Below are 20,617 nucleotides of genomic sequence, written 5' to 3'. Positions count from 1 at the left end.
CACTTGAACCCCAGCGTCCATATTCAGAGAACTTTAGCCAAAAACAGCCGATCTACAAGCTCAGCACGCCTTGCGCTGCGATGCGTGGCGAGCTTGTAGATCGGCTATTTTCGGCAAAGAGTTTTGGTGTAGAGGTGAAAAAGAGCAGACCAAGTACAGAGTGAAAGGTCAAGTTTAAGTATTGACGGTTCAAGTGGTTAAATATCTGAAAACAAAACATAAATTGAGATGATTCCAAAATGCACTGATGATTGTGCTGTCAAAAGTTAAAACAATATGGAATCTATTAACAGGTTGTGGGGGTTCCTGCTTCATCTCTCTCTCAACTAAGGTGTCCTTGGCCTGAAAACGTTGAAGACCCCTGCACTATGAGACAAATTAAAGGTCTCAACTATGCACACCTCTGTGCTGTCTTGTTATTTTATGCTTCCACTGTGAAGCCAATGACACGTTCAACACATCTCATCTTTTCTCTGTGATTTAACAACTAATTGGGATAATTTGACTGGTTCGATTGATTGATTGAATAATTTATTAACAGTGTGCAAATAGTACAGTGTAATGATTTTGGTGCTAAAAGGATAACACAAAAAGCCCAGAGCCTGTGTTTCCATTGTTACAGAATCACACAATATCCATCAAACTAAAAGATGGGGTGCCATGAAAGAAAAAGTACAAAACTATGGCACCACCTCTTTAAGGATTCATTTTGTGTACACTGGAGCTGTGGAGTGGAATACATTGAAAACTATTATAATTAAAAACTCTTAAAATATTAAAATCTATTGACCTTTACGGGCAGAACGAAGCAGATTGCCGGAGAACATCTCTCCTGTGACTCATCTGTTTCTTGGTGCAGCATCACTGCTGCTATTAAATGATGGAGAATTTATATACCTCGTGAGTATTAATAACAATCTGGTGTATTTTTTATTGCTTGTGCACTGGTGTTTGCCGTTATCCCTGACTGGGGGTTTGTCCTGCGGCTTTGTTTCCTAATATGGAACCAAATTTGTACAACAAAGTACATCTGTGGCTTAAGTGGTTAAGGAATGATTCATCAGAGGGATTGCACAACAACTTGCAAAACTAATTTGGAGTAGGGATGGGACGATAAGCGATATTATCGTTTATCGTGATAAAAAACACTCACGATAATCGTATCGTGGAGAATTAATTTATCGTGAAATCGTCCTCCGCCATGCACTGGGATCAATTCACCTTTTATTTGCAGAGCTGCATATCTGGTACCACTTAAACCCTCTATAATTGGTAAAAAGGTACTTATAATATACGTACTTAATACAGTCTTTTTTCACTCTTTATCAAATGTCTTTGCCAGAAAAAAATAGCCGATCTACAAGCTCACAACACATCGCGTTGCAATGCGTTGTGAGCTTGTAGATCGGCTATTTTTGGGCAAATGTTCCACCCCAGGATAATGGGTTTTGATTGTCGCGATAATATCGTAAATCGCGATTTCTTTTGTCACAATAATCGTGATATGAAAATGTCATATCGTCCCATCCCTAATTTGGAACAGAACTGTGTGCCGCTCCGTTGTGTTTCTATACAACCCCTCCCTCCCAAACCCCTTTGTAAAGGCAAACAAAAGCCTAGAGTTACCACACAAAAAAGGGCGGTTGTATAGAAACTGTATTTTGATGCAAATGTGTACTTTCAGAACCTCAATAAAACCACTGGGGGGAAAATAAAAGGAGTATGCAAACATAAGGAGACAACATGACCAATCCCTGAGCCCCTTTGCAGATACATAATGCCAGCTGTCAGACGAGAAGCGCATGCTAGCTAGGTCACACTGATGCAAACCAATGCAAGCTAAGTGTGCAACGCAACACGTCAGCATTGTGTTTGACGAGGATGACAATGATGATTAATTATTCTGTTTTCTCTCCCCCCCCCCCCCCCCCCCCCCGCCCAGGCTAAAAACAAACAGAGGAGCTGAACTCTTTGAACACTGAACACACACACACACGCACACAAACGATCTCCCACATACAGACAGACTTTTGGCTGCAAAATGAGAAAAAAAAAGAACATAAAAAAAAACTACATAACTGAAATCTGAACGTGAAGTATAATGCTGGTTTTCTGCTATTATGCAAGTTCTGGGAGTAAATTTCAACAAAGAATCACAGGAGAAAAAGCCCTTTTGCACGCCTACGGAGACCGACAGTTGCGTAATGAACTTGAACAGTGGAAACAACGCTGAGCAAAGAATCAGAGACACTTCATTTTGGGATGCTTCGGGAACTTAAGTTCTCTTGGAAACGGCAAGAACCAAAACCGACATTTCGGTTTTCTTCATGAACCAATTTCCAGCCCTAAAGTTCAGGTCTCAAGTGGAATCATTCTCTCTCTCTATCTCTCTCTCTCTCAGGGGTGTCGCACCAAATTCTGGGCCCTGGGTACAAGGATTCACTGCGGGCCCATCTGAATTTAGACTGGGAACTCATTAATACGCATTATTTTGTTCTTTAACTATTGGGTTAGGGTTAGGGTTAGGGTTAGCTTATAGATCTGCTATTTTTGAAAAATCTTGAAAAAGGGTTTTTGAAAAACCTATGTTTCTATGTCAGTGGTGCTCAAAAATGTGAAGGACCCCCAACATTATATGTATTTGGCCACGGACCTCCACCTCAAAAATATTTAGTTCCAGGGACCCCCCAGAAGCAAAATTTGAGTTACAAATGTCCGCTTAAAAAATACATATATTCAAAGATTTTCACGACTTTTCAAAAATAGCAGATCTACAAGCTCGCAGCGCGGCACTCGGTGCTGCGCTGTGAGCTTGTATATCTGCTATTTTTCAATAGCTAAAGTATAGAATAATTCCAGGCCCCTCCACCTTAGGCCCTAGTAACTCAGTCTCACTCCCCCTCCCTTGTGACGCCCCTGCACTCTCTCTCTCTCTCTCTCTCTCTCTCTCTCTCTCTCTCCCTCTCTCTCTGTACTGCCAGCTTAAACGTCCACACCACAGTGTCCCCTTGATCATCCTTTTACAGGGGAGACACTTCACATTTCATCAGGCCAGTGTGAAAGCTCATCTCCAAAACCACACGATGACTGATTGCTACGTGAAAGGAATTCTAAATAATGAATTTTGACAGAAAGGTGAGAAAGGAGCTGGAGCGCACAAGTGCGTGCATGCATAAAATATCACTTGTGAAAAATGGGTTTTGACAGATAGAGTGTGTGTCGGGGACAGAGAAATAAAATAAGATAGAGGCTAATATATTGTGACACGCCGTTATCTGCCTGTTATCTGATTTATACTTGGTTGTGCACCGGTGTCCCCCACAGAAAATAGCAGATCTACAAGCCATCAACGTGTCGCAGCAACACCTTGTGAGGTTTGGATATCTGTCATTTTAGACCAGCTAAGTATAAATCAACCTCAATGAATGGTTACAATCAGTGCAGGAATTTCATGGAGGCCATGAAGGCCATGGCCGCCATTGCCCCTCAGTTTAGCCTTGTGCCCCTCAAACCAATGGCATGACCTGAGGCCACAGTGGCCTTAATGCCCCAGAAAGAGACAGAGGAGAAAGTTGTTCAGTCAGTACCACTTTCTCCTCTGTCTCTTTCTGGTCCCTATTGTAGACAGTAGACACCAGTGTCTCTTTCTTGTCATGTAGACAAGTCCCCATCTTTAAACCAATCCAGTGACTTTGATTGGTGCAGGGCTGACAAAAAGCTTGTTTTATTTGATGGCCTTCCTGCCCTGGCATTTGGCCTTTGTGCCCTCCAAAATGGGCAACACCAAAGGCCAAGTGGACTTTCCCCTAAAATGACCAAATTTCAGGCCTGGTTACAATGATAAAACACAGAGACACAAAGTAACGCTTTAAGACATGTGTCCTCTGTGTGCGTGTGCGCGCGTGCGTTTGTGTGTGTGTGTGTGTGTGTGTGTGTAGGGTATGTAGTACTGACCTCACTGTCGGTTTGAAATCAGCAGCAGTGGTGTTAGAGCGATGAACACACCCCGCCCTTCACACACAAACAAAAACAAAAAAACAAGAGTGAGCAAAAAAAGTCATTTAAATATGAGTAAATAGACACATCATACATAGCTAAACACCACAGTGATGGACAGACAGAGAATTGATTCATACGCCAAGAAGTCAAAAACACAACTTTTAATTTTATAACATGGAACAAGCATTCTAGGTGACTGTTGACTAAAACCAAAAGAGCAGAGCACATTATGCCAATTATGGTTACATATTGGTTTTAGAATTCATAGCTCTATGATTACTTCAAGAGACAGCTTGGTTTGGTTTAGCCCTCTTCTTACATCACACACCTTATAGGACAACTTCGTTATTTTTACAACAAGGGTTCATATTTTAGATTGTAATTAAACTCCTTTCTATCGTTTTAGCAATTTTAATTATTTGGATTTCAGTGGGTGGGGGCATGCGTACAAGAGGCTAAATATGTATTTTTAGACACTTTTTAAGCCCATTCCCAAGATGCACCACAATCTTTCATGGGCAGATGTGACTTATGGGGGCTAGTAGTGTTACTGTACGTTGTAATAAAGAAATCGCCAGGTTATTGTGTCTAAAATATATACTTGGCCACTAGTACGCATGCTGCCACTCATTGAAATCAAAATCCCTCAAGACCCCCAAGCAGAGCCCTTCTGGTCCTTCCAAAGTCTAAGCTGAAGGCAAAAGGTTTCTTGAACACTTGTATCCTTTTATGTTGTTGTTTCTCTCACAGTTTTTGTGAAGTCGTAAATAGAGCATGTAGAACATGTTTGCGTGATACTTCATTACGCCGATCATTCTGTTACTATTCCATTTACTGTTTAATTTGATCCATTTGCTGTCAATCAATCACTTAATCGATAATTGCATTGAATGGTTCATGCCTACAGTCAACAGACAGCAACCACTCAACAAGTTACACAACTCCCTACAGGCTGCACGTACGTGGCCATGCCCCTTCTACAGGGGACAATGACACACAGGCTTGGATTGATTGAATAATTTAATAGAAGTTTGCATAGGAAAAGGTACAGTTTCATGACAGTACAGTTCACTGGTACAAGGTCACAAGCTCAAGTAAGCACATGACTTATTTAAATTGAGATCCTTTTTCAACTTGTTTAACATTGAATGACAGACAGATAAAACGCAGTACAGTACTATGCAGAGAAAATAAGAAAAACGGTCGAAAAAACACGATGCAAAAATAAATGGTATTTACAAAAGAAAGGTGAGGACTTTGGAAAAAGCAGTTTAGTTTTGGTGGAGGAGACAAGTTTTCCTCCAATCAGGATAGAGGGGGGCCTTGCTCCAATCATGGACGAGTGGGGGCGGGCCTTATGCGTATCAAGGCCCGCCCCCACTTGATCATGATTGGAGGAAGGCCCCCGCCTGTCACCTACATGAAAACTGAAACTTAAATGAAATTATACTTACTCTACCTTTAAGAAACCTGCCTACCAACGATGCCATCGGTGTGGATTCCAAGCAAAATAATCTAGTCTTTCTCTAGCTAAGTGTGTGTGTGTGTGTGTGTGTGTGTGTGTGTGTGTGTGTGTGTGCGTGCGTGCGTGCGTGCGTGTGTGCGTGCGTGCGTGTGTGTACACTAACCTGATAAGTTTGCGGGGAGCCTGGGTTGTATTGTGAGAGAGAGCATCAGCCACCGAACTGTCACTGCTGACCCTCTGCCTGTGGGGGGCGCTGTGGAACACAAACCACAATGATAATTTGAAAACCAGCCACATAACAACATGTTCTTTAGAGGTTCAATATTGCGCGGTGGAAACAATTCTACTACTGTATATAAAACACTAAGTAAAGAAACTTGATGTAGCTGCATAGTGCATACTCCAGTAGAACAGCTTGGTTTGGTTGGGCTTCCCAAACCAGCAAAAAAAAGTTGACTAACAAATGTCACTTCATACTTTACTGTGGCTCGCTCGCTACTGTGCGCGCTGTTGGTGGCGAGTGGAGACTGGCTTAAGCAGAGTGTAGGCTGCACTGCAGCCAGCAGCACTGCTGGAAGTGTAACAGATGCTTAGATTAACTCATTTACTGCCCCAAATCGAGAATCCTGAGAAAAAGCCGTTGGTCCAGGCCGCTTCGCCCGAGAAACCAGAGAATTTAATTATAAAAATAATCCAAAATTGGATCGCCGCTCCAGAGTTACTAAGTAACCTGCATGATCCGTGCACCATCGTGGACTATGGACACGCACGCGACCACGTTAAAACCCCGGAAAATCAATTTTTAATCATGGCAGTAAATGACTTAATACCTGGACATCGCGACCACGACGCGATGTGGGGAATTCGTGACATGATGATGGTATATGGAGGTTTTCTTATTCTACCAATAGGTTATGTTTATAAATGGTCACGAGATAAGAGATTTCAGAGCTGTTTGTACCCATGGCCTGAAGTTGCGTCTCCCCCAAACTATTGCTGCTTTTCACTTGCTAGTGCTGACAGAATTAACTAAAGCTTGAAGGATAGAATGAATGAGGGAACACTGCAGAACTCTGAACTAAGTTCAGGTAGTTAAAACATCTCAGAGGCATCGAACAGACCAATTTAGGCCCCATATACACAGAGTATTTTCCAAAACATTTACTGTACAGACAGAATCGTCTCTGCATGTGTCCACATGAAACCACTGAGAACACAACAAAACCACTGTAGTATACATGCCAGGCCTGTGAGTGGCGCTGTAAAGCTGCCACAAAGCACCAAAAAGAGAAGAAGAGAGCGATGTGGGGTTTGTTTCGCCTTTTTGTATGTCCACATGTTGCCGACTGTGGTAGTGTAGGAGCCTGGAGGGAGCTATACTATCGTGCTCACCAGCAGGAACGCAATATCTTTGTTGTTGTTGGGGAGGCTCATCGTTTCAGGAAATATGTCTATTGGGTTGTACAGACGGAGACGTGAAGACGGCGTCTTCAGATTTATTCACTCTGGGAGACGGTTTTAAAGACGTGTATATTCGGGCACCCAAAACGCCGGCTCCGTGTGGCAGAAAGGATTAAAACGATTAAAAAAGTATGCGGATTCACCTAACATCGTTTTCGTATGGCCCACCCAACCCTCTGAATCATGTCATATTGGAGCCTGGACCCAACATTTTCCGGTTGTTCTAGTGGAATATGCAGCTACCTTAAACACCTCGTCCTTGCGAGATGTTTAAGACAGTGGCTTTATTAAGAGTGAAGGCAATTGGATGTTCTGGTGTTGCGCACTGAAAATAGCCGATCTACAAGCAACAACGAATCATGCTCACTGGCTGTCAGAACACGGTGTAAGGATTTTAGAACACACTCACTTTCTCTCTCGCACGCACACAAATACACACACGCACAAGGTGGGTGAGAGATTAGCATACTAAATGGTTGGTATTTACTGTATCTGTATATATTCATTGTTGTCGACTGAAGGATTAAACCACATCCTACAGCCGTTTGAAGCCAGTTTATAAGAGCAGCTGAGAGGTAGTGAAGTGTAAATGTACAAAAATCCACAACAAAGGCAATGAAGTGAATACCGGAACATAAGCGGGACATTCAAAGGCTAAATTGTGACCGGCGTACCGAGCTGAGCTGATCAGAAACCTGTTTTGCCAACAAACAAAAAAAAAGAAAAAAGCCTTGCATGCTCCTCGGAGGCTTTCGACAAGCCCCGCTAATTTGCGTTGCCTTCAGAAAAGCGCTCCTTCTGTTCCTGAGCCCTCGCTTAAAACCCATTTAGAGCGGGTACACATTTTGTGTATCATTATTTTATGTTTTAAAAAAATAGCAGATATACAAGCTCACAGCGCGGCACCGAGTGCCGCGCTGCGAGCTGGTAGATCTGCTATTTTTGAAAAATCGTGAAAATTCGAATTTTGACCCGATTCTATAAGTGTCTTTTGAATCCTTCTAAGATTTTTTGAAAAACCCATGTTTCTATGTCAGCAATCTGGCTATAGCCATCGTCAAAGAAAAGGTCCTTTTCACTTGAACTGGAGCTCACTTAGTCTGTTCTTGAGAGACTACTATGTCAGTGGTTCTCATACTTTTTCATGTGAAGGACCCCCAAAATGATATTTATTTGGCCACAGCGCCCCAAAATATCTAGTTCCAGGGACCACCCAGAAGCAAAATTTGAGTTACAAAGGTTCGCTTTGAAAATACATTTATTCAAAGATTTGCACACATTTTCACGACTTTTTCAAAAATAGCAGATCTACAAGCTCGCAGCGCGGCACTCGGTGCCGCGCTGTGAGCTTGTATATCTGCTATTTTTCACTGGTTAAAGCATTCAATAATCCTAGGCCTAAATGGGTTAACATAGCAAGGCCTTTCGGAGATGAACATCGTGTTTGCCAATGAGCCTTGCCAAGACATAACACAGAGAGAGAGAGATATATAAATAGCATAGAGAGTGAAAGATGTGTTCCCTGGGGGACTAGTTTATGGGGTGGGGAGATCAGACACAAGAGTCATGGTTTATATATCTACCTGCTCATATATACATAGGAATAGCACACACGCACGCACGCGCGCACACACACCCTTATTCCCTACGAAAACGCAGGCAGACAGACAAACATACAAAGCAGCTCAAGGAACTCGGAGACCTTGTGTCGTCTCATTAATGAGCTGCTGGATGTATGTCTATGGTGTGTGTGTCTGTGCGTGCGCGTGCGTGGACAAAGTCTCATAACAGCTCACAGCAGAGAGCAAGGTCTCTTCCATAGAGAATTATAGTATTGATGTTTTTTTTCTTCCTCCCGTATCAATAGTCCAATACCGCAACACAAACGCCATTAAACCAGTAGAGTATAACCAGCACTAACACCACAAAACCAGTGCCAGTATAGTTATACCATTAACCACTTAAAGGGGAAATCCAGACCAAAACATATCCCCCCCTGAATGTGCATGTTTTCATAAATGTTTCTACCTGGTTTGATGGATTTCTGTCATAATTGCCCCTGTTCTGATATCTCCCGACCCCTTACTTACTTACTTACGCTCTTCGCTCCCTATGGGGCATAAGGCTTCGATAATTTTCCTCCACCTATCACACTCTTTTGGCGGCCAGTTGTGCCGTGCCCCATGAGAGACCCATCTCCTTCTACTCAGAATCGACAGTTCTGCGCCAGGTGATCTTAGGTCGGCCTTGTTTCCTTTTCCCTGGTGGTGTCCATCTGAGAGCTACTATGGAATCCTCTCTGGGGGCATTCGATGTACGTGCCCAAGCCATCTCAGGCAACGATCATCTGCGGGTGCTTTCACCAGCACCTGCAGCAAGCGTCCGTTTACCTGGTTACCATGGCAGCGCTAACACGACTCCAGCCGTTAATTAGCTACTTAACACAGGGGAAGTGTTAAGTAGCTAATTAATGTATTTTTGTACCAACTGCATTGTAACATTGGTTCTCATAGTGGGGTCCAGGGACAAATCTGCTATTTTTAACATTTTATACAAAATCTTTAAAGTGTTTGAATGTTTTAACACAATGACAAATCTTCTCTTCTGGGGGTCCCCGGAACAAAAAAAACTTTTCAGATGGGGGTTCACGAACAAGTCTGAGAAGCACTGCAAATTGTACGATTACACCGATAGCTTCTTCTTCTTTCGTGTATCATCGTCCTTGATGATTGGTTGGCGACATTTTACTTCACAAGATTTCTTGTTACTTAGGGCAGTGGTTCTCAACCTGTGGGTCGGGACCCCCAGGGGGGTCCCCAAATTATTTCGGGGTGTCCCCAGATGATTAACTTAACGTGCAACAATGTTTTCTCACTCAACAGTAAACAAACCAACATAACGTTTAATTGTAAAGAGGGTATCTGCACATTTCTAAAGTGACAATTTAAGGACTTTTTAATACCTCTAAAATGGCTAAATAAACCATGGCCAAATTGTCTAATATTAGAGGCAAAAATATTGAAAATAGCCGACCTACATGCTCACAACGCCTCGCAGCGCGAGGCGTTGTGAGCATGTAGATCTGCTATTTTCACAATAGATCCGTGATATACCAAATGTAATGCCTCAACCCTTAGTGCTCCTCAGGGTGGGGGGGTCCTCAGTTCAAATATGATTATTTGGGGGGTTGTGGCTGGCTGTCGTCTTCTCCCCCTTGCTGACGTCGGCCTAGGCAGGGTTAATAATACACCAATACGTGGTGTGTGTGAAACAGGTCTCGGTTCTGTCAAACACTGGTTTCAACATAATGTCATCATCAGGGCCGGTCTGGCTGCAGCCCGGTGCTCTTCTGGAATAGAACATGATGGTTCCTCGGCTCTCATCCAGAGGGAAACGTTCCATGCAATCACAACCGACACGACAATTCCAGTTCAGCCATCTACTGTACCAAATGACAACTAGAAAGATGTGCAATTGTATGTTGAAATTGTTGGTTGCCGCGACGCGAGTTGCACTTGCAAATGATTTCTGTCTTACCATTAGAATCTTCCCCGTTCAAGTCAATGGGGAAATTTAGTTCACTAATAAACGAATGGCCATATATGGAAATCTCTGTGTCAGTCATTGTCCATTTTATGCCCATATATGGAGATCCCTATCTTGGAATGCCCATATATGGACATACTGTGTCAGTCTCATGATGTGGTCTATGACATCAGTCATCTCCATATTTAAGGAAAAGTTCAATTTTTAATTACAGTCAATGGAGAAAATTAATTCACGAATACATTTATATAAATTAAACTATAAAACGTTATAACTCTTAGCAAAATGCAAGTAATCGATTCCCGATAAAGCTGGTCGATTTGACATATGGCCCATGGAGATAGATAGATAGATACCTTTATTATCCCACGGGGGAAATTCAGTTGCCCAGAGGCAGCACAGCAGTTAAAGTTTACAAGTTACAAAGAGGTAAGAAAAAGATAAGGAGTACTGTTGTGTACAGTCAAAAAAAAGCAAGGCACAAAAAGAAGAATATAAACATAAGTATCAAAAAGGCAGGAGGAGGAGTAGCACAGCAAAAAATAAGAAAAAAGAAAAAGTTTATCTAGGAGGGGATGGAAGATGCTGACAAGCTGCAGGGCACTAATTATCCAGAGTGACATGTGCCTGATTTATAATTGGTTTGCGCGCCGATTATGTGCGCCGAAAATAGCCGGGCGACGAGCTCATGAAGGCGTTGTGACTCATGACACAGGGCAGGCACGAGCAAATAGAAGTATACCTTAAGTCACCCTTCATAAGCATGCACATTATCAGAGGAAATTGCGATTTACGATATCGCAATAATCGAAATATATCCAACATCCCTTATCCTGGGGGCGGAACATTTGCAGAAAAATAGCAGATCTAGAAGCTCGCAACGCGTTGTGAGCTTGTAGATCGGCTATTTTTTGTCAAAGAGATTTGGTAGAGGGTAAAACAATAGAGTGTATCAAGTACAATATGTGATTTCCAGGTCCGTTTTACCAATTATAGATCAGGTTTAAATGGTAGAGGATATGCAGCTTGGGCAAATAAAAGATGAATTGATCCCAGTGGATGACGGAAGATAATTTCACGATAAATTTAAATCTCCACGATATGATTATTGTGTGTTTTTTTTTTTTAAAGCGATAAACGATTATAACGATTATCGTCCCATCCCTAGTGGAAACCGCATTATGTCCAAAACTGTAACATTTCAGGATTCATATTCAAAAATTCTAAATTCTAAATAAAAAAAAAAACGAAAAAAAAAAACACAAAAAGTTAAAATATGGAGATACGCGGTTTTAGCAACGATACATAGACCTACCGTACATGAGCTGCACACTAACTCTACTCAAGAGAAGTGTCCTCATTTTTTCCCATATTTTTCATCATTTGAATAATATATACATTTTATTTCCTTAAGTATCCCATAGGCTTATAAAGAAGGCAGTGGCTCAGAAGATAGAGCGGATGTTTGGGAACCGGAAAGTTCCCGGTTCAATCCTCTGAGCCTCCTGCAGCTTTCAAGACAGATATATAGTCGTTGTCGGGTGAAAACCTTGTATGTCCAAAACCGTTTGTTTTGCATTTTAAAAATGATTTAAACTAGTGAAAACAGCCGATCTACAAGCACACAACGCCTCGCACCGCGAGGCGTTGTGTGCTTGTAGATCTGCTGTTTTCACTACTTCTGTGCGACGGCCTTGTATGATGAAGCAGGGCTTTACTTTGCGAAAGAACATACAAATTTGAAACTTGGAGATACAAGGTTTCCACACAACGACGATATACTTTGTCGCGTGGCGGAGTATAAATTATGCAGTGGTGATAAAGTACTCAAATTTTGGACTTAAGTAAAAAGCATCAATACTGCAATGTAGATATTCTCCGTTACATGTTAAAGTACAAAAATATTGGTATCAATATTTACTTCAAGTACCACAAGTAAAAGTACACGTCATGCAGAATTTCCACATGTTCACAAGTTTTCCAATGGATAAAATGTTTAAAAATCTTTTGAAAATAGCAGATCTACAAGCTCACAATTTGCATTGTGAGCTTGTAGATCGGCCATTTTCAAATGGCCGAAATGTATACAGCATATGGCTGAAGAGATTTGTAATTCTAATCAAAATCTACAAAGTAACTACTGTACTGTAGTAACAAAAGTTGGCATACAATTGTAGTGGCGTAAAAGTACAATATTTGCCTCTGAAATGTACAGTAGTGGAGTAGAAGTAAAAGTATTGAAAATTGGAAATACTCAAGTAAAGTACAAATACCTCAACATTTTACTTACCGTATTTAATTACTTTTACACCCCTGAAATTGCACTTTACTGTTGAAGCCCATTCCCTGGGCTCAGTTCAATAGTTCGCTCCGCTGCTCCGAATAGTTTAGGATGGGTTCAAATCAGAGGACGAGTTCCATAGACATAAACAAGTCTTTCCCTGGTCAATACTGTACAGTTCATGTACTTTTACTTGCTGTGCTATCCATAAGATTAAAGGCCCCTGCTCGGGGTTGATAGTGTAAATATACAGTAGCCAAGCTTATATTACATGAATCTTATATAAAAGACAATCCTCTGGGATAGGAATCTGAATCTGATTACTGACCATGTATGTTCACATGGGAGAAATCTGACTCGCCTCGAAGAAGAAAGAAAAAACTGCAGATGAAAAAGAATACACGAGCAAGAAGTAAAATATAGGTAAAAATAGGATTAACAGATTTAGGCCTAGGATTATTGACCGCTTTAACTATTGAAAAATAGCAGATATACAAGCTCACAGCACGGCACCGAGTGCCGCGCTGCGAGCTTGTAGATCTGCTATTTTTGAAAAATCATGATTTTTCTTTGCAAGTCTTTGAATATATCTATTTAAAAGCGAACATTTGTAACTCAAATATTTGCTTCTGGGTGGTCCCTGGAACAACATATTTTGAGATGGGGGTCCGTGGCCAAATACCTGTAATTTTGAGGGTCCTTAACATGAAAAGGTTGGAGAACAACATGATTTAGGGGAAGGATTTAGAAGTCGGGTCAAAGATCGGGTCAAAGATATTCAAAGACTTGCACCCATTTTCACGATTCTTCAAAAATAGCAGATCTACAAGCTCGCAGCGCGGCACTCGGTGCCGCGCTACGAGCTTGTATATCTGCTATTTTTCTAAAGTTAAAGCATAAAATAATGGTTAAAGTGTTTAAAATCTAACGCGACTCGGGCGCGTTCCAGGTATTTGAGAGTTAACACAGAGCGGAATTGAACGATGAATGCTAATGAGTGCATCTCTTCATATACGTGAATCCTAGTGGGATAAACATTAAATAAATCAACAAAACGAGATAAATATTGGATTTGTATTATATTATGCAATACACGTGTTTGATATGCACCGAGCCTGTGGCAATGTTGAAAGAAAAACAAGATCAAGTGTTTAAATGATGGAAGGCCCGATTCTCTTTAGACCTGCAATCTACTTCATCAAGACAGGTTTTTCTATTCATTACATCATCATCATCATCATCATCTGCCCACTCGCTGCACTTAGCACACGAACACACACACACACACACACACACACACACACACACACACACACACACACACACACACACACACACACACACACACACACACACACACACACACACACACACACACACACACACACACACACACACACACACACACACACACACACGGCTATGATTGTAATTGATTTCAGAAATCGTTACGATCAGTAAAGGTGGTTGCACACTGCTGCGTTTTTTCGTTTTTACCGAAAGCCGCAAAAATGTTTTTCAGGTGAGCCAAGGAGAGAGAGAAGAGGAAGAGAGAAATCAGGGAACCAGAGGCGACAGTCAGAAAAAAATCGACCCTAGTCCATAAATAAATACAAAACGGGTGGCAGTATGCAAGCGTGATTGACATAACGTGAGGTTGATTTATTTTAATGTACGTGCTCCAAAATTCGCTCCGATATTTGGCAGAAAAAACGCAGCAGTGTGCAAAGACCTTAAAGGACAACTCCGCCCTAAATCACTTCTAGGCAATTTTCCTACTTATATTGATTCATAAAGACTGTCCATGGGGTCTATTAGGCAGAAATGCTTCTGTTGTCCAGTTTCCCCAGGAGAACACAGCAGCTGTCACAGCATAGAGTGGAGATAATAAGCCTATCGCTATGACACTAATTGTTGTGCTCAAAAGTGATTTTCTTTTTTCATAAATGTGTTACTAGTTGTCATTACAAACAGATCCATGCCTTGGTTGTCCCACACAAGCCACCACAATCTCATAAATAATGTTTTGGGGTGAGCATTGGGCACAAGTGCCAATCAAAGTGACTGCACTGGCCAATCACAGGGCATCTTTTCCGGGACTTGGCAAAACACATAAAAGCATAACATCTATTTAGCAGAGTGTGGTGGCTTGTGTGGGACAGCGATGACATGGATGTGTTTGTAATGATAACTAGTAACACATTCATGAAAAAATAAAACACATTTGACCACAACAAATAGTGTAAAAGCGATAGGCTTATAGGCTCCACTCTATGCTATGAGAGCTGCTGGGTTCTGCTGGGGTAACTGGACAACAGGGGCATTTGTGCCTAATAGACCCCATGGACAGTCATTTTGGATAAATATAAGTAGGAAAATTAGCCTAGAAGTGATTTAGGGCGGAGTTGTCCTTTAAGTGTGATTATTATTTCCCCACACACTCTTTCATATTGAATAATTCTTGATATTCGACATGCAGACTGAGTACTACTCTATACATGTAAATATGTTATATTATTTTGGCTGGGCAGTGTGCAATATGCACCATTATGGATCCAGAAAACACTTAAGATATTGTCGCTGTTGGGTTGAAACCTGTGGTGGAAAAAGTCCTCAAATGTCTTACAGTACTTAAGTAAAATTGCCAATAATGCAATTTAGAAAGTTAAAGTCTGGAATACTAAATTTACCTGAGTAAAAGTCCCACAGTATCGGTATCAGAATGTAACAAAAAGTAGAACGTACTCATTATGTCCCATTGAAAAAATCTTTTGAAAATAGCAGATGCAATGCGTCACATCGTCTGTGATTGTAGAAAATGCATATCGGGATGAAGTGGTTAAAGTATGTTTTGTAATGATAATCATAATCTACAAAGTACATCCTACATGTAATAAACCCAATGACAGACAGACAGACCCAATGTTTGTCCGTCTGTCCAATGTCTGTCTGATATACCAGCATGCTGACTGATCGCGCAGCCTGTACTGCGCATTCGTTGTCGCCATGGTAACAGCCGCATGCTGAAACAGTGCCCAAATTTGGTGATGACTGACATCATTGATAGGAGTGAGTTCTCCAACATGACTGAGATTCCTACGTTCAATCCCTCATATACTGTGCACACCCCATAACCCAAACTCTGCACATAATTCGGAGCACCTGTGTTCGAACGGGAAAGGACTAGTTAACCCATTTAGAACGGGTACACATTTTGTGTATCATTATTTTATGCTTTAACGATTGAAAAATAGCAGATATACAAGCTCACAGCGCGGCACCGAGTGCCGCGCTGCGAGCTTGTAGATCTGCTATTTTTGAAAAATGTTGAAAATTTGAATTTTGAACCGATTCTATAAGTGTCAGTTGGTCTGTTCTTGAGAGACTACTACGTCAGTGGTTCTCAAACCTTTTCATGTGAAGGACCCCCAAAATGATATTTATTTGGCCACGGACCCCATCTCAAAATATCTAATTCCAGGGACCACCCAGAAGCAAAATTTGAGTTACAAACGTTCGCTTTGAAAATACATATATTCAAAGATTTGCACATATTTTCAGATCTACAAGCTTGCAGCGCTATGAGCTTTGTATATCTGCTATTTTTCACTGGTTAAAGCATTCAATAATTCTAGGCCTAAATGGGTTAAAGGAATAATAATAATAATAATCACTATGTTTGGATCTGAGATGTAACTGAGTAGAAGTAAAAGTTGGAAATCGGAAATACTCAAGTAAAGTACAACCTCAAAATTCTAATTAAGTACAGCACTTGAGTAAATGTAGTTTGTTACTTTACACCACTGGTGTAAACCTTACAGTAGGACTTCCACTTAACCACTAAATGAAGTTGAACCAACTCTCTATACCTAGTTCACCAGGATCAGCTCTGTACTTGGTCCCTACACCAAATCTATTAGGCAAGACAAGCACACAATCTATGCATCATGGCTCCAATTTGGATGGCACAGTGTTGCCACACTGTGATATCACTCATCTATGACATCAGTGGTGACATAGAGCATCCCTACGTATGATTCCAAATTTGGGCAAGTTTTTCGGATCAGAGCCCCATTTGACTTCCATTATAAAATGTAAAGTATTTCCGACACTAACCCTATCTCTAACCCTTACCCAAAACTTAACCTCTATGGAAGTGTCGCCACTCCGGCAATAAGAAGTCAATTTCGGAGTGGCGACATGTCAGAATGGAGAGCGACACCCGTGTCACACAACCCTCACACGTCATGACATTAGCCGATGATGTAATTTACGTCACATATACATCATATATACTTGGTTACCTAGACGTAGAGAGTATATATGGAGTGTCAAATAGCAAATTAACTGTCTTGTATTGTTGCTACATCAACATCGTTTATCCCACTTATCGATCTTCAGCTCCCCAGCAGCAGCCCAGAGAACCAACCCTGGACAATATGGTGGAGGAGGGGTACAAAGACGCCGCCACAACCTCGCCATCGGCCAACGTGAACGATCATCTTCACACCCAGCCACAGCAGCAGAAAGCTGGTGAGCAGCAGCATCTCGGTGAACCTGAGGCTGTGGAGATGGAAGCTCGGAGGAACGCCACAGGTGACCTCCCAAGAATCCCAGCCAACCCAGTGATTGATGGCAACACGACCACGGAAGACGGACATGATGAGACAGACGGACATGATGAGACAGACGGACATGATGAGACAGACGGACATGATGAGACAGACGGACATGATGAGACACAGGATGGCACGGAAGAGGAGGAGGCCAGCTGGCGGTCGCAGGCGACAGTGTCCTATGCGATCGAAGGCTTCAGACGCCGAAGGTTTTCAATCAACGACTGGAAAAGCCCCACCTTCTTCGTCAGGGACCTTCCCTGGAACATCTGCGTGGGGAATTACGGCGACAGCGTTAGCGTCTTCCTGCTGTGTAATACAGAGTCCGACTCCACTGCATGGTCGTGCCTCGCCCAGGCCACGCTGAAGATCGTAAACCACAAAGACGATGGGAATTCCTTCGCTAAAACAATCAGGCACATATTTTATCACAAGGTGGCCAAGAGGGGGTACAATTACTTCATGCTCTGGAGAGAAGCGACCGATCCAGACAAGGGCTTCATTAAGGATGACAAAGTCACCATTGAAGTCCATGTGCAGGCAGACGCCCCACATGGAGTGGGGTGGGACTCTAAGAAACACACAGGCTACGTGGGGATGGAAAATGAAGGAGGAAGCTGCTACATGAGCACCGTCCTGGAGACATTTTTCTTCACCAATCAGCTAAGACGGGCAGTGTACATGATGCCCACAGAGGGTCATGAGTCATCCAAGAGCATCCCTCTTGCCCTGCAGATGGTCTTCTATGAGCTACAGCACAGCGACAAGGCCGTCACCACCAACAAACTCACCAAGGCCTTCGAGTCGGAGACGCTAGACAGCTTCATGCAACATGACGTCCAGGAGATGTGCAGAATGCTCATGAACAAAATGGAGAGCAACATGAAAGGCACCTGTGTCGAGGGGACCATACCCAGGCTCTTCAAAGGAAAGATGGTGTCCTATATCCAGTGTAAGAACGTGGACTTCAGGTCAGAGCGGACAGAGGACTACTATGACGTCCAGCTCAGCGTCAAAGGAAAGAAGAACATCTTTGAGTCTTTCAAAGACTATGTGGCAACAGAGCAGTTGGACGGAGACAACAAATATGATGCAGGAGGAGAGCATGGCCTACAGGAGGCAGAGAAGGGTGTGAAGTTCCTCGACTTGCCTCCTGTTCTGCACCTACAGTTGATGAGGAGTATGTATGACCCACATACTGACCAAAACGTCAAGATTAACGATAGGTTTGAGTTCCCGGCGAGGCTGTGCCTGGACGAGTGCCTCCAGAAGACGGACTCCGAGGACCCGGCCAACTACATCCTGCATACGGTGCTGGTGCACAGCGGGGGCAACCAAGGAGGACACTATCTTGTCTATGTCAACCCCGACGGAGACGGCAAATGGTGTAAATTTGACGACGACGTTGTGTCTCGGTGCACCGAAGAGGACGCCATAGAACGCAACTACGGCGGCAACGACGCCTGTACCACCGCCTCCATGTTGGTGTACATCCGCGAGTCCAAGATCAAGGAGGTGCTCCAGCCAGTGACGCATTCGGGCATCCCCCAGCAGCTGGTGGAGCGCTTGCAGGAGGAGAAGAGGATGGAGGCACAGAGGAGAGCGGAGCAGCATCTCTACATGGTGGTCCAGGTGAGGACCACGGGCCGTTTTCACGACCCTGAGAGGTACCCCGTGCTAAGGAGCAGCACGCTGCAGCAGTTTGTGGAGAGGCTCTCCCAGGATATGGGTTTCCCACAAGACCAGATGAGGATGTGGACGCTGCAGTTCAGGAGCAATGGGAGGCCTCACTCTCGCAAGCTGGACTTGGAGGCGGACTGTGGCAGGTCCATGTTCGACTTGAGTGGACTTCAGAGCCAAATGGACATTATTTTGGAGACATTGGATCCAAAACCTCTGTCAAAGTAGCCATATGACGCCAAGGTCCATTTCAACCCTTGATCGCTCGCTGGGACCAGTATGACCGAGCCGTTGCCATCTTCTGTGTGGCTTTGTGGTTACACTGTCCAACCGCATGACCTCCTTGCGTACCAAGTACAGAGGCTTAGGGTTTAAGTGGTACCAAACAACTCTTTATTTTTTTTTGAGCGGTGGTAAACCGCTCCATAGAGTGGCTGTGCGTGTGTCTGTAGCCTTTTTCCTCAGCGTTTTGCCATAGAAATATGTGTGTACGTGGCATCACATATGTCTAGTGATGTCATATGTCGTATGTCTGTAGCCTTTTTCCTCAGCGTTTTGCCATAGCAAAACGTGTGTGTGTAGCATAGCCTGTACATCCTAGACTCAAATCCTAGTCTGAAGACGTTATGCAAGCACGACCACCGCTCACTTCACATTGGGTGTGATTTTTCTTCTTTTTTTTACACAGCGTGGGTACTAAAGGGCAATCTGGAAGAGCAATTATATGCACAGGTGCAACTAATGTCACAGTCTATAGCCCTAAAAAAGGGTGGAGACAAAATCAAGTTTAATGAAACAAAACTTAAACAAAGATCCAAAACCACAGAAGTTCATGAGAAATGGTCTTTCACAATCAGAAGGCTAAAGTCGCACAAAACAGAGTACCCTATAGTAACCTAAGTGAAACACTAAAGTGAACCCTCAAAGACACAAGTTGTAACTGCGTAGCAGCATCAAAGAATGAACAAAAGACACAGATATCCAATCAAGGCAATAATATAAAAATCGAACCTCGGTTCGAAGTGAAGTGGTGAACTTTTATTCTGTGTTCTAGAGCTATGAACTCTGTGTTCTAGATCTATACTTTCTATGTGCTTTAGTTCTATATTTTTATGAATTCTGAATTAATGAATGATTTTATCTGGAGGGCCGAATTGTCATGTGAAGCTTGACCAATCCTCAATTCTGGACGCACGGGACACACACATAAAAAAAAAAAAAAGAATTGTCATGTGAAGCTTCAAAGTATGGTCTCATTGGACATTTTTAATCATCCAATCATCAGACCGGGACGGACGGGACACACATATTCTGGATGTACGGGACAGATAAAACCTGTTCACTCTGGACTGGAATGACCATATATGGACATGTACAGGACACACAAAGCAACTCCTTGGAAGCGGCTTTCACCGCTTCAAAAACAAGTCAAAGGTGTGACATAACGGGGCGGGGAGAACATAAACTAAAATAAAGGCAAATCAGTAAGACGAGAGGAACGACCTAGGTCGCACTGAAACAACAGAGACTGACTCATTATATCCATATATGGGTGTTCCTAGATATGAG

The 20,617-nt window shown here is 42.7% G+C and overlaps 2 protein-coding genes across 2 annotated transcripts in view; one reads left to right on the top strand and one right to left on the bottom strand.

Annotated features, from left to right (window-relative positions):
- Positions 1 to 20,617, bottom strand: part of dgkza (diacylglycerol kinase, zeta a) — a 127,072-nt gene that overhangs the window by 34,363 nt on the left and 72,092 nt on the right. The window contains exons 27-28 of the mRNA XM_080720213.1: positions 5,628 to 5,717; positions 3,955 to 4,011 (exon numbers count right to left, since the gene is read on the bottom strand). Of these exons, the coding sequence (XP_080576339.1) occupies positions 3,955 to 4,011; positions 5,628 to 5,717 (147 nt within the window). The remainder of the gene's footprint in view (positions 1 to 3,954; positions 4,012 to 5,627; positions 5,718 to 20,617) is intronic.
- Positions 17,192 to 19,276, top strand: LOC308309342 (ubiquitin carboxyl-terminal hydrolase 7-like; the record flags this gene model as incomplete). The annotated part of the gene is made up of 1 exon (XM_080754892.1): positions 17,192 to 19,276. One exon carries the CDS (start codon positions 17,192 to 17,194, stop codon positions 19,274 to 19,276), a length of 2,085 nt encoding a protein of 694 aa, XP_080611018.1.

This window comes from Nannobrachium achirus, assembly GCF_963921795.1.
Source record: "Nannobrachium achirus genome assembly, chromosome: 24".
In the NCBI taxonomy this organism is placed as follows: Eukaryota; Metazoa; Chordata; class Actinopteri; order Myctophiformes; family Myctophidae; genus Nannobrachium; species Nannobrachium achirus.
This window is presented reverse-complemented; position numbering and strand designations above follow the sequence as displayed.